The sequence below is a fragment of the Cryptomeria japonica genome, chromosome 9 (assembly GCF_030272615.1).
Source record: "Cryptomeria japonica chromosome 9, Sugi_1.0, whole genome shotgun sequence".
NCBI classification, from domain to species: Eukaryota; Viridiplantae; Streptophyta; class Pinopsida; order Cupressales; family Cupressaceae; genus Cryptomeria; species Cryptomeria japonica.
In genome coordinates this window covers 331,124,057-331,138,690 of record NC_081413.1, presented here as the reverse complement: position 1 = coordinate 331,138,690, position 14,634 = coordinate 331,124,057, and the positions used below count along the sequence as shown (strand labels likewise).

The 14,634-nt window shown below is 36.2% G+C and overlaps 1 protein-coding gene across 2 annotated transcripts in view; it reads right to left on the bottom strand.

Moving 5' to 3' along the window:
* LOC131029753 (2-carboxy-1,4-naphthoquinone phytyltransferase, chloroplastic) overlaps window positions 1-3,988 on the bottom strand; it is a 90,835-nt gene extending 86,847 nt beyond the window's left edge. The window contains exon 1 of one of the 2 annotated variants that reach the window (XM_057960400.2): window positions 3,617-3,988. In XM_057960400.2, coding sequence (XP_057816383.1) covers window positions 3,617-3,883 — 267 coding nt within the window. In that variant the 5' untranslated portion in view covers window positions 3,884-3,988. The remainder of the gene's footprint in view (window positions 1-3,616) is intronic. The other variant, XM_057960399.2, reaches the window with a different exon arrangement.
* Between the last annotated feature and the right edge of the window lie 10,646 nt (window positions 3,989-14,634).

The window sequence follows — 14,634 nt, the reverse complement described above, 5'->3', positions numbered from 1 at the left end:
TCTTGGCCATAGCATCTTTCTAACCTTGGGCGAACTTTACCCCTCTATTGGCCCTATCTTGCTTGGCGGACTAGGCAAATGTTTAGACTTGTCTCCTCTTCTTCCCTAGGTCGGACTTCAAGACCTTCGTGCCAAGTCCTAGGGTGGAGTTCATGGTCCATCAAACAATCTTTATACCTTGCTAGGTGAGCTTCACATCTATCTTGTCAAACTCCTTGCTAGGGCGGACTTTCATCTTGTCATACTCTTCAATCTCCCTAGGCAGACTTTGTGAATATAATGCTCAAGGCGGACCTTGGAGATGCTTAGACATTGCTTTTAGATTTACTTGTGGACAAACTTAACCCTTCCATTGAACAATCAACCTTTGAGGATGGCAGATTTTGGAGGTTCCCTAGCCAAGGCGGACTTGGAACTTGTTTAGACATAGCCAAACCTTGCAATTTTGCTTTGCCACCTTCAATTTCTCCTTGAGCGGACTTTTTAGTGTGTCTAGCCAAGAGTGGGCAGACTTCGACTCATGTTTGGACGTCCTTTGCTTCCTTGCTTTAATTTGCTTTCATTTACTTGGGCGGACTTTGAGAGTCCTTGGACAATCTTTTTATGCTGCTAGTCGGACTTTACATGGTGCAAGACCATGCTTTTCTTCTTGGACAGACTTCCATGATTGTTAGACATCCCTTTTACCATGTCAAGAACCTCTTGGGTGGACTTTGGCTTATGTTTGGTCATCCTTCCTAACTGCATGTCGGAGTTTACTTCATCTTTGCCATCCTTTCTAACTGCAGGTCAGAGTTTAAGAATGTCTTGCCAAGGCGGACTTGGCTTCACCTTTGCCATATTTGCTTCATGTTCTTCACCTTGGGCAGACTTGGAGGCTCTCTAGCCAAGGCGGACTTTGCACATGTTTGGACTTATCTTCCTTGCTGCTGGGCGGATTTTGCCAAGTGTTTGGACATCCTTTCTACCTCCTAGGCAGACTTTGTCTTCTTTATGCAATGCTCCTCCAAGTGCTGGGCGGACATTGCCATTCTTTTGCCATTTCATCTTGCTTCCTTTGGCGGACTTGAGGCTTGTTTGGACAAGGCGGACTTGACTGGGGTTTGGACATGCATTTCATGCCTTGCTTTCATCCTTTCCTTCCTTGAGCAAACTTGAAGGTCATCTTGCCAAGGCGGACTTGGAGGACCATTAGACAATCCCAGCTAGAGAGGGTGGACTTCATGAGAGTTTGGACATTGCTTGGGCGGGGTTCATAGCTGATTGGACATCCTCCCTCTTTGCTTTTGCAGCTCCTTAGACATACTTTCTACCCTCTTAGGCAGACTTCGAGCATCATTGGACATTAAATTCCATGTGCTTGACGGATTTGATCCTTCCATTGGACATCTTCTAGGCAAGGCGGACTTTGAGGGCTATTCGCCATGTCCAAACCTTGTGCAAACTTGATGGCTGCTTTTCCAGGGTGGTCTTGACATTGGTCTGACAATAGGTCTATGTGCCATGTTTGAATTCATTCCATCTCTGCCATCTTCAAGTTTGGTCTACCATGTTGATGTTTGATCTGCCATGTTTTTACCTGGATCATCTGGAACAAAACCCTAGCCTAGGGTTTTTACCTTACCTTTTACACTTGGAGACATAATTTTTTGATTTTGAAGACACGAGCACTGATGCCACGACCTAAGGGACCAAACCCTAGGTCTACTTTCAAAATAGCAAAAAAAAAGACCAAAAAAGCAGAATCCCAAATTCGTCCCAAAGTGCCAAAAATCGAAAAAGAAAAAAAAAAGAAAAAAGAAGCAAAAAAAAGCAAAATCCCTAAAAAATAGGAAGTTGTCATAATTGACCCTAAGCAATTGTGATTTTCGTCTTTCGGGCCTTTTGAGTCCTTTGGTGATGTCCAAACACTGATTGGGGCATGCTTTCTCTATTTGGCTTGGATGACTCCTCAAAACCTCTAACTCCTCATTGTTAAAAGGTTGGTGATTAGCAGTTGCGACACCAAGGCAAAACCCTAAAAAGCAAAAACAGGGGGTCCCCGTTTGCAATGGGGCAATGTGTGAAAAAGGTCACAAAAGGATCAATCAGGACTTTGTGCACCTTTCACTTAGTTTACCTCCTAGGAGTAGAAAAACGACTCCTAGTGGGACCTTTGATGCTCTTGACAAAATTCACACCAATTTGCAACACTTTAACACATTTACGCTCAAATCCAAAGCAAGTTGCAACCTCAACACTTAGACAAAATTTAGGATCACCTTGACATTTTAACAATTTCTAACACTTGATCCTATTGACTTCAAAACTTAAAATTTAAACATTACTCGCACATTGAAGACCTTTAGGCATGATTGTATCAAAAATGAGACTCGGGCATTCAAAATTGCCACCTAGCTGCCAAAAACCCTAAACTAACAAAACGTGGAAATTGTGTGAAAAGGTCACAAGTAGTTCCAAAGAGGGCATAGTACTCACAAAGGTGTCCAACATCAAAATCCAAGTCTGAAAACAAAATAATAGATGCACCACTTGACACATGTTCACAAGGAAAATTAATTTTCCAAAAGCTTCTAGGAAAGCTAGGATGGCAAACCACAGATCATCCTCAATCATAGTCACTTGGTGGGCTGAAACAAAGTAAATATCTCAGTCAAGAAGCAATGTAAGATGACATTTCATATAGATTTTAAATTTTAAGGATGAAGGCTTGTACATGTGATTCTACTGGATGTTTGTGGTGGTGTCATATTCGAGAGTCCCTGCCTATATGTGTATGATGCAATCTACTTTAGGAGGAAAAATCAGTAGACACTATTTGAAAGATGGCCATATCTTTGCACATTATATTCTCTGTTGTCACATCTTTGCACATTATATTCTCTATTGTCACATCTAGAAAGTGGAGGAGAAAAGAAGCAAGGGAAACATTGGAAGATGGCTTACCTGATGATGTATCAGTTCATGTGAAGGAGGATTCACCTTCTAGTTCAATGCTGATGAATATGAGAAAGACAAGAAATTTGTGAAAAATTTGAGGAATTTGTGATTTGTTATGATTGTGATATATTGTGAAAGTTCAAAGACCTAATATTCTGTGAAAGTTCAAAGACCTGATATTTGCATGAAATATACTGCTACCCTGAAATGACTGTGATCCTCTCAAGGAGATTCAAGAATTGGGTTTAGGTGCATGTAATACCTAGGAGATCGTGAAGGACTAACAACATTGTGCCTACATTGCAGAGAAGAGCTACCTGTGCCTCGTCTCATTAGACAATTAATGCTTTGCAATTATTCTAAACCCTTTAAAGTACTCGGACATGGGTATCATTGTCTTCATCTCTACAGACTTAAACTTTTGCGAATTCCCATTATTTGACAAAAAAAGAGAGGATGCAGTGCAACTATGCATCGCTAGGATAGTAACATAGTATTGGAATCAAAAACACTCCACAGTGGTATCAAGATATATGATATCATGACTAACTGTGAAAAAATAAAATCCTTATCAGCTAATGCTTGAGCTCACATTATAGAATTTTGTTGTTAATGCCATGAGTAACGATGATATGTAAGAGAAAATCATAAGGAAGAAAAAAGTTCCGTAATTTACCGTGAGAGGAACTAAGGCCACAGAGTAGATTGGAAGCTTAACAGCTCTCCAAATGAGCCTTGCTGCTTCTTCTTTCGAGTGGGCATTAATACTACTGTTAGTAACTCTCCATGACTGCTGCAGTTGCCTCCTCCTCCTAAGATTAGGATAAGGTTGAGAAGCTCTCCTACTTTGGGTACATAAATAAGTGTTATTCCGTGTGGCATGATGCCAAGCGACGAGTGGAGGCTTTAACAGGCCACATACGCCTCCAATCGTCATAGCCATTTCAATTCTCTGCGCATACGCCTTAAATGAGGAATAGAATTTGCATCATAAAATAATTCGTTCCAGCAGTTAAAAAGAGTGTAAGGGTGAAACTTGCATAGCCATGTTATGTTCTATTTAGTTTTGTGTCTGTTTTGAGAGGAGTATTTAATGCATTCATTAATTTTGTATAAGGTGGTTTTTTTTTATTTTTTGATTTTTTAATTTATCTATCTATACACATTTCAATGTACTAGTTATTTTATCTAAGCATTAATCATATTATATATCACATTAGCCACTATTATGGTTGTTTATATGTTCTCATAATTTTAGAAAGTCAATTTTAAAATTTAGAGTTTGGTCATCTCAAATTTAAATGTTGGTTAAAGTGCAATCATTTATTTCTTGTCAAAGGTCAATTAAACACAAATGTATGTAATTTATTATTGTGTCCTTATATTTAAAAGCATTCAATGCATTCATCTCCTAACATCTAATTACCTATAACTCACAACTTCTAAATACTATCCACATACCATTCATATTTAGAAAAGGAAACACATCAACTAACGCAATAAGGAATCTATAGATTTGCACAATCATTAAAGGAGTATATGCATGACTAAAGAATGTTTTCTTAAATCATTTATACACATTTCCATTGACTAATCTATGAGAATGTGTCCCCTTGTGACATAATGACGGTCCTTCCAAGGTGCTTTTAAATGCCACCAATCTCACATAGTAGAAAAGATAGAAAGCGAAACAAAAAGCATAATATTATAAATTGTCATGTCATTTCCATAAGCACCCAACATTTCCACAACCATGGATCTGACCCAAATATACAAACTTGAATATTCACATTATAGAGAGGATTTTTTTGATCGAAGAGAAAATATAGATTAAAATATTCCATATCAAATTCAAAGATATTGATTTTAGCAACATCATTAAATTTATTTATTTTTTGGTCACTAAATTAGGGACATTTGTTTTTCATTATTGCATTTGATTTTATAAAGTATTAGCCCATAGATATTATCATTAAAATATTATAGGTCAATTGTGCTTATGTGTATGTAAACTATTGAATTAGTCGAGACTACATTATACGGAAAGTTTATTTTCCCTTATATTTTGGTGAACCTAGTTAATCCTACACAATCGATTCTTCCTTTTTTTAGTCAATGTTACATTTTTTAGGTGTAATATAAATTAATTCACCTATTTTTAGATTTTCTAGGGTTCGCATACACTTTATTTACATATTTTTTAATTAAGCTTTGGGTATATATAATGGTTTATTTTTCTTTACATTCTCCCAACCTAGGATCTTATAAAATTTCAGTACATCTTGGGACTTGTTCCTTGAATGATCTACATACTTTCATTCTACATTTTAGCATGTTTCTAGATATACTTGTGATTTTTTATGCATGTGTTTTCTAAAGAGATATTATTTTATCATTTTGTCTTTCCACTCCATCAAATCAGCCAATGCAAACCTTATGTTACCATAGATCACTTATCTATGCATTTCCTAATGATTGGATACCTTTTAACAATTATGAGAATACATTAAGCAAGTATATATCATGTGATTCACCTATAGATGACATTAGTATACCTAGTGATGATACATTTATTGCATGTCATAGTAGTTTTATCTCCATATTTTTAAGTATTCTGGATAAATAATTGTCTCTTCTACAAGATCATGGGTATAGTGATGATTATCTTTCTACAATTAATCTATGGATACTTGTCTTTCTCGTAGTATTTATTCACATGAAGACAATATGTGCCTTGATGATTGTTGGTTAACATATTTATCTTTATATGATAATATAATTTTCAGCTATATTTCAACCCTTATAAATAAAGACAATCTCTGCCAACAATTAGGTAAGTTGTATAGATTATCAACTTCCCTTTAAATTTTAAAGGTAAAAATCCCTTGTAAGATTTTTTTTTTAATAATAAAACTAGGATTTTCTTTTAACTAGAAATTAGGAAAAGCATCCAACACTTATTCAAAATAATGAAATAAATACATTTAGGTATTTAATACATAAAGAAAATGAATTTCACAAATGATATTCCAAAACAAAGGCCAAAATATCAACCAAGAGGTCAAATCTTCTTAATTTAAAGAGCTTGAGGCATTAAGAAGAAATTAAACATTTAGAAACAACTATCACACCCAAACGAAAGAATGGTAGCACTAATATTAATTGTTGCACATATACCACAATAATTCTCAAAATCTAAACATTCAAAATCTACAAGCACACTAACTCATAAACTTTCTTTGAAATTAGCAAAATGTTATTACTCTCTCTAAATTGTGTATTAAAATGATCTAATAGTCCACCCTTATAATATTTTTTGGTTACATATCTAAAACTTCCAAATATAATCGTATAATCAAATCTTAAACAAGCCTTTTAAGATATTAAAGCTTAACATCATAAAACATTAAAGTATTTGAATTCATCAATTAAATAGACCTATTTTTGAGGTGACACATTTGTCAGGTTCACATTGACACCTTCTCCTTGCCCTAATTAGGCTACATACCTAGCTTTGTAATATTTGGATGCTTAAGTCGATGCAAGTATCTCGCCATGTTGTGGGATAGTGACATTTTTAGTCCTTCTAGAGTGTTTTGTTTTCTCTAATGTTCTATCTAGCTTAGTTGTAAAGGTTGCTAGATGATCATCATATTGTACTAGAGTAGCATCTATCATGGCTATTGTTTTCTATTATTCTCTATGAAAAAAGAATGTTCATGGAATAACTTTTTTATTGCTTTTTCATATTCATTTTTCAACATCTCTATTGTTTCATCCTTTGTCTTGTCTTTCTTTCTCAAACCTATGCTCATTGGCTTTTTCTAAATGTTTGATCCCTTCAACGATTTATTTTGTTCTATATTGTTCAACTTAAAGAATGTAGATTTTCATTCTATGCTCTTTCTCTACATGATACATCTTGGTCTATTAGTACTTTGAAGTATTTTTTCTACTAATTTTTCCATTTCAAGATCAAGGATTTCTTTTAAATCATTATTTGTCTACTACCATAAAGATTCCTCACATTTGGTACTTGTTGGCTGAAAAATTTGCAAACTCTAAAAGTTTACAAAATTGTAGCTTCAAACATAGTGTGTGAGATTAAATCTCTCCTACTTCCTTAGGGAAGGCTCCCCCTTTCACTTACTACTCTATTTAAAAATTAATACAACTTCTGACTTCTAATCGAAGCTTGGGTGATACATCATCCTATTCTCTTTTTTTAGAATCGATGTTATTCTCTCCTCTTTCTTCAAGAGAGAATTTATAATATAGAGCGGTAATAATTATTACACTTTTAATGTTACAAATTAACCCAAAATGTAGGAATGATCAAATACAAATAAGTAAAGAAGCAAAGTTTCCATGAAGGCACAAAGTCCCCCGTTGCTTCTCCGGGAGGGGAAAATAGTGTTCAAGTTCAAAGTCTTCAAATCACCACCTCCTTATCAAGATAACAAAGAAAAGTGCAAAGTCTTTGAAAAGCTCTCTTATTATATTTTACCTAACTTTAATATTGAAAATGCCAATATGAAGCTCAAAGTCTTCAAAATTATATCACCTCAACAACACCTTTACTTGAGTAAAATAAGAATTTACAACAAGAATGATGTAAGAACACCCTTACCATAAACAAAAATGAATCCAACACAAAGTCTGAATGCCAAAGCTTTACTCTTATTTGATCAAGTTTGCAAAATAACAATAGCAACACAAAGTTTCACTTTTGCTCCTCACTTCGACAGAGTTTTGGCATATAGATTAAAAATAGATTGTTTTCAAGATACATATTAAAAAGAGAAACCTCATATATAAAGAGGAGAGGTGCAACATGAAACTAGGAAAATTGCAGCTAATTTGTGACCAAGTCAAAGGTAGAGTTTGATTTGACTTAGGACATGTGCAGTCCTACATGTAAAAACATGAATACAAAATGACACTTGAGGTGTCGAAGTCTTATTACAAAATGACACTAGGCTAGAGATGCATAAAAATGACAAAGTGTCTAGAGCCTTGTCTTGTTTCTAACATTCTTCACCAATGGATTCTTCATGTTCTCGCTTGGTAGCCTGTATGTTACAATCATCTAGTCCCAATGTGTGGAATTTGGCATTCGAAACTTGGAGTTACAAAAATAGATTTAAATAATTCACGAAGTTGGACAAAAATGACCAAAGGCATGGAAGAAGTGCATTTCAAAATTATAAGTTCGATTTGCTTTTGAGGAGGGTCGTCAATAATGAAGGTGCATATTGAACTTATAAGTCTGATTTGCACTTATGCAAAAGACAGGAAACTAACTTTGGTGTGAATCGAGGTTATAACCCCAATTTACACCTAAGAGAGAATCATGGTGCAAGTTGGGGTTACAACCCTAATTTACACCTAAGAAGGAAACATGGTGCAAGTCGGAGTTACAACTCTGATTTGCACCAATTCTTAGCACTTGGCAAAAAAGCAAAGGAAAATGGTGTAATTCAGGGTTATAACCCTGACTTGCATCGTTAAGGGAAGACTCGGTGTAGATCAGGGATACGGCCCCGATCTGCACCATTGGGTAAGGCCTCGATGAAGGTCGAGGTTATATTCCCGATCTACACCAAAATGGGCAGACTTGGTGTAGGTCGAGGTTATAACCTCACCTTGCACCAAAATGGGAGGTCTTGGTGTAAGTCGGGGTTGTACCTCCGACTTGCATAAAAATGGGAGGACTTGGTGTAGGTCACGATTATAACCCGACTTCCACGAGAAACGGGACTTGGTGATGAAATGGTGTAAATTGGGGTTACAAACCTAATTTGCACTAGACTAAATTTTTTGAAGAGAAGTGTAATTCAGGGTTGTAACCCCGATTTACACCAAAACATAAAACTAACTAAAAAAGCCTAGAAAAGTACCAAAACCTGTGAATCAAGAATTGAGGGTCCTAAATCACATGCGAGGGGGAAAAAAGACTACCTCAAAAAGCATGCTTAGAGCACGTGGACTACAAATTGGACAAAATTTGTAGGGGTTGTCCTTTTTTTGTGACTTAGCCAAAACTGAGGACAACAATACTCATGATCTTAATATTAATATCTTTCTTTAACGATCCAATGTCATCATAGACTTTCCTCATATCATGGATAAGAGTTTCCCCAAGCCATGAAGGGGAGGATGCAGTTGCTATTGATTTTGTTATAAATTTGGAACTAGGATGAACAAAATGAAAAGCTCTTCTAAGGGGAGGTATTTTAAAAATTTCATTGTTGGGAGAAGATGGAGGAGTATGACTAGCTCTTAGTGGTGATCTTGGTGGCATACTTGGTGGAGGATCAAACGAAGCATGAAGAGGACACTCGCCTTCCTGAGACTCATATGTGGTATCATCTACAACTTGTTCTACAATCACTTCCTTCTCCTTCTCTTTTTCTTTCTTTGTTCCTTTACCTTTTGGAGGGGCATCTCCATAGGTCTTCACAGGAGTTATTTTTATAAAGGTTCCACACTATCACCCCCTCCACCTATTGCGGCCATATATTGAGTTGTAGATGAAGTTAGGCCTAAGGCCGATAGAGTTTTATTTTGACCTCTACCACCGTGTCCTATGGCATCTTATGATCCATGTGGTTTCACTTTTGACTTCTCTATATTTTATTTTCTAACCACTCATGTGTTATTTTTAGTACAACCATAGTTTTTATTTCAATACTTTTAATTTCTATGATGCTTTAATCAATAGGTACAATTGGTTGCATCTGCACATGGTTAATGAATATAAGATCCACCAAATCAGATTCATCATCATCTATACCTAATATATCCCAATTTAGTTTAAAGTTACAATTTTTCTTAGGTTAATTCTCATCCAACTTCTTCTCACTTCATATACATTAGCACAATCTAACTAATAATCCTCTACATGTTGAATATGATGAAAACTTGGGCCCAGTTACAAATTACTTTTCACACTATCTTTGCTATCAAAAGGACATCTCCTTTCATAAAATTTCATTGGAGTATTCAACAAATATCTCTCAATATTGAGAGCATCAAACATGGATTTACAAGAATAGTGGTCAAGGCCAATAGGGAACTAGATGCCTACCTTCTCTCTCTATTGGCATCTCTTTTTTACTTCTACTACATTTTTGCATATTTCTATGAGAATATAAATTTATCTTCAACATATTTGGGAAGTTTTAAAGGGAGTCCACAAATTCTCCAACCTAATGTAAGTAAACCTTTGATATTGGATGAAATGGCTTCCATATGTGTTTACTAGTTGGAATTCTTCAAGTTATACTTAGACCCATATCCTCTTATATCTCCCTTACTAATTTTATAGTGAATGTGTCATTCACTCTCCTATTGGTTGAAAATTTTGTACACTTGGGGAAATAAAAAAAATTATGGTTTCAACCACAGTGTGTGTGTAAAAATCTCCTAATTAAGGGAAGTCTCCCCCTACCTAACTACAACTTTAAAAATATAATAGGATGGGACAACAATCTTTCTTCTTCTTTCAAGAAAGACAATATCCTTTTCTCTTCACAAAAAAGAGATAGTGATTTGATATAAAATAGCAGTAACAACTTTTGAAATGAAATGAGAGAAAGGAAATGAAGTTTCCTGAAAGCTCAAAGACTTTCGTCACTTCCTTCAAGACGGGACAGCAATATCAAGCTCAAAGGCTTGATTATGTGAAGTCCTATCTACCCTTTTCTATACTAATTTGATTAAGAACAAATTATAACAGCACAAAGACTAAAATATCTTATTCTTTCTACATAAAACAATGGGAAGTATTATAAGCTCAAAGACTCACAACTATTTCTCACAAAATCTACTTACTTCTAAATTCTGTTAAGAACAAGTGTAAGAACAAAGTCTTACAACTTTTTCCCAATAGAACCTCTACTTTAATTAAATTAATCTCCAATACTTGCAGCTCAAAGACTGCAAATCAGATTCGATTAAGTTCTCAAAGAAACACTTGCAAGAAAGGAAATATGGAACACAAACTCAAGAATGTAGCACAAAGACTCAAACCTTGAGTAAATTTCTTCTATTTCTTTCAATTCTTCAATTTACACATAAAAGCTCAAAGACTTCTTTGCTGCAAATTTGGCAAAGTTTTTTCTTGCTTTAAAAAAGATAAAGATTAAAATAGACCCCTCAAGTATTTATAGAAGATGAACCTTGAGAAAAAGGTGGGAGGTTCCTAACTAACTTGAGAGATTCTCTCAACCACCAAGACTTATTCAATAACTAACTAAGACTTATTCCAACTAAAATCCTAACTGAACTCAAATTGTAGTTGCCTTACATGTAATTACAAAAGTGCAAGTAATGGCTTATCTTACAATTTACAAAAAGGCTTTTACATGTAACTTTGTCAAAAGAAAAACTACAACTAAAAAGTTACAAATTTGGAAAAATACAACTAAGTGTTGAAAAACACTTAAGGTGCAGTATGTGAAGACATGAACCCTTCGAACTTCTGGATGATCATTCATAGTTCATCGGGACCCAGTTCATGGGTGTTCTTGGCCATGATCATGGTTTTCACAACAACATCGCCACAACAAAGGATTGTGGCAATATTTCTCTCAAAGGAAGACTGAATTTCTCGCAAGAAACCTTGATAAGTCACTAAGGCTTGAATGGATGATGCTGAAAATGGTTCACTTTTCCACTCTTGACGGATCTTCAACTGTAGATCAAAAAGAACCTTTTTTTCTATCAACAATTCTCCATCATGACCCATGATGGTGCAAGAAGCTTTCTGACAATGAGAGACCATATCCTGAAAAACTTTCATTCGCAGCCTCATAGCATCATCAATGTCTTCAGTAAGTGACTTAAGAACAAGGGATTTATTCTCCAAGAGCTCCTAATATTCCATGTACACAACTCTTGAAGGAATTACGTGACGTTCTATAATAACGCTTCACTTTTGCTGAGGAATTTTAAGCCAAATAGTCAAGTTGTCTTCTACCTTTTCCAAGTTCTATTTGAAAGTATCAAAAACTTGGTTCAATTGTTCTTCAATGGTTTTCAACTTGGTCATCATTTGGAAAACCTCCTTCAAGACTCGTGCAAATAGATTATGAAGTTGATCAACCCAAGATTCCAATGCTTGTACCTTTTGAGCAGCATTACTCACTTCACCAGTCAGTTTTGTGATTATGAACAACTGCAACAAGCTGGTGGTTGTCCTCTTATAACTTATCTTTCTTAGCTAGAAGTTCATCATATCGTTGCACTAGTGAGGCTACAAAATATTGGGCATCATGTTTAACCACTTCATGCATTTGCTTGCCCAATTCTACCCTTGTGACTTTGTAATCAGTAGCTGACATCTCTTGAAGTGGCTTATCTGCTAGAGGTTCAACAATTTCAGCCACTTTCATCTTGTTGCTGTCAATAGTTACTCTTGAGATAGTCTTGGCCTTTTTAGCAACCTTGAGTCTAGACTGTTTAAGTTGCTGATAATCAAAGGAATCAAGTGAGATTTCTTGCTTCTTCCTCTTTGGGGTAAAAGAACTAAGCCATGGAGGTAAATCCATCAGTAGCAGTTGTGAGTAAAGGAGAAGCAACTTTTGTTTGAACAGTTGTGGTCACCCTGGGAGGAGTATCTGTTTGGATGGTGACCATGGTTTGCTCAGTAACCAATGGGCATGAAGATTGCCTCATAAATTCTTCAAAACCGTAAGTGGAGGTATCAATCTCTGACTACTGGATACATGCAGGATTATCCTCAAGAATTTCCAGCACATCTTCTTATTGATGATCAAGAGGTGGCTTGTATGTTGAAATAGGAACGACATTCTAAGGAGACTCTTCCACCATTATGTCAGGAGGAGAAAGAGGCATCTCAATGGAAAATAAGGAAGGAATCTCATGAGGTGAGTTTGAAGCTAGAGACTTAGGAGCATCATCGGAATGTTGTTCTTCTTCTGGATTATCAAGATCGATCACCTGAACATGAAATCATGACTTTTCCTTTCCACGAACAGTCACCTCCTTGGGAGGAAGCACTACTTCCCGACTAACTCGCAATTTGATCATGGTGCCAGAAGATGATGCACCTTCCTTATTGTCAATTTGAATCTCAAACTTACATCCAAGAGGCCCCATAGAGTCATCTTCTTTCCCAACCTTGATCTTGATGAGTCTAACACCATTACCTTTGAGCCAAGTATTGGTGTTAGCCAAGATAGGCTGAAATATTTCAAGAATGGGCGTGCATTCTTTATGCGACCATTAAATTAAAGGAAGTGGAGCTTCCTTAACCCTTCGTGAAATTTATTTAGGATCAAGTATATGTCCATCATCAATCATCCCTTTTGGAATATCCACCAAGTTCAAATCAATAACTTGCTCAACAGTAAGCCTATAGTAATCCATCTTGAGAATCTCCACTTCTGTGTGGAGATCTACCCAGATATCTTCAATACGATGCATGTGCACGAAGGACTTTTTGATCTTTTCCTTCATACCTCGGTAATCAAAATCAGCTCTGGACTTAAACCTTTTGAGTTTAATTTCTAGCATCTCAGTCTCCATAGCTTTGGCTTTGACGGAAGTGACAAGAGAATACCGACCAATTTTCAATGGGTTTGTTGTAGAAATCCCCATTTTGACCTTATGTCTGACAGACTGATGAGCATGCACAACCATGATCTGTCTTCCCAACTCCATAAGTATGATCTTATCAGTTAGGTATCTAGGGAGCATGTATGGTTGCCCACTATAGCATCCGACTCTCATATAGGTAAAGGTTGGGAATTGAAGAAACAAGCACCCATACTCATTCACTCTTACCCATGCCTCATTTGACACCCTTCTATTCTTTAGAGTTTTGTCAAATTGGCACATGAAGTAACCAGAGAATGCATCTTGAACTCTTCTGAAATGCAATCTGCTAGGTCTCAAAGGCAGATGATCAAAATATTCCCATACAGGTATAAGTGAGTGGTCACCCTTGGTAGAAAGACCAGGGAAATGTTTGAGTGACACTGCCAAATACACTAAGTATGAATTCATGTAGAAAGTCATGGTGGAAGAGACTGTTGCAAGTTTCTCACACAAAGCATTGCTGATAATCTCTCCCCATGATATATGATGGGATTGCCTTATGAACATGGTAAACTAATACATCCAGGGTTCAAAAACATTGAAGTGTTCAAGACCCATCATCCTACTGAGGAGAGTTATGATGTCTCCAATTTCTCACTTGAAGTCACAGCAGTAAAACTTATCCCATCTTGAGAAGGCGACTCGTGGCTCATGAATCCATCTATTAATATGACATTTGTAGTCTTTTTCCCTTTTGACATAGTATTCAATTGCACTATCTTTGGAAATCTCCATACAAACAGGTGCTGATGGTATTCTGAAGACTTTCTCAATTGTATCTGCATCAAGGCGGATTATTGCTTCACCATCATCATTTTTAATGGTTCTTGTCTCCTTGTCAAAGCGATGGGCGCAAGTGAGAACAAATTCAGGTTCTACGGTAGCTACTGGAAATGAAGATGAGTGGTGGACATGGTTGTCCAACAACCGCTGCATATTGCTATCCTACGGATCCTTCACCCTCTTGACAAATTCTGACATGTCCACATGCCCTATCTCTATATCTTTTATGCGATCCAAAGGAGAGGAAACTTGAGAAGGTGAAACCTCATTTTGGCACTTGTCATA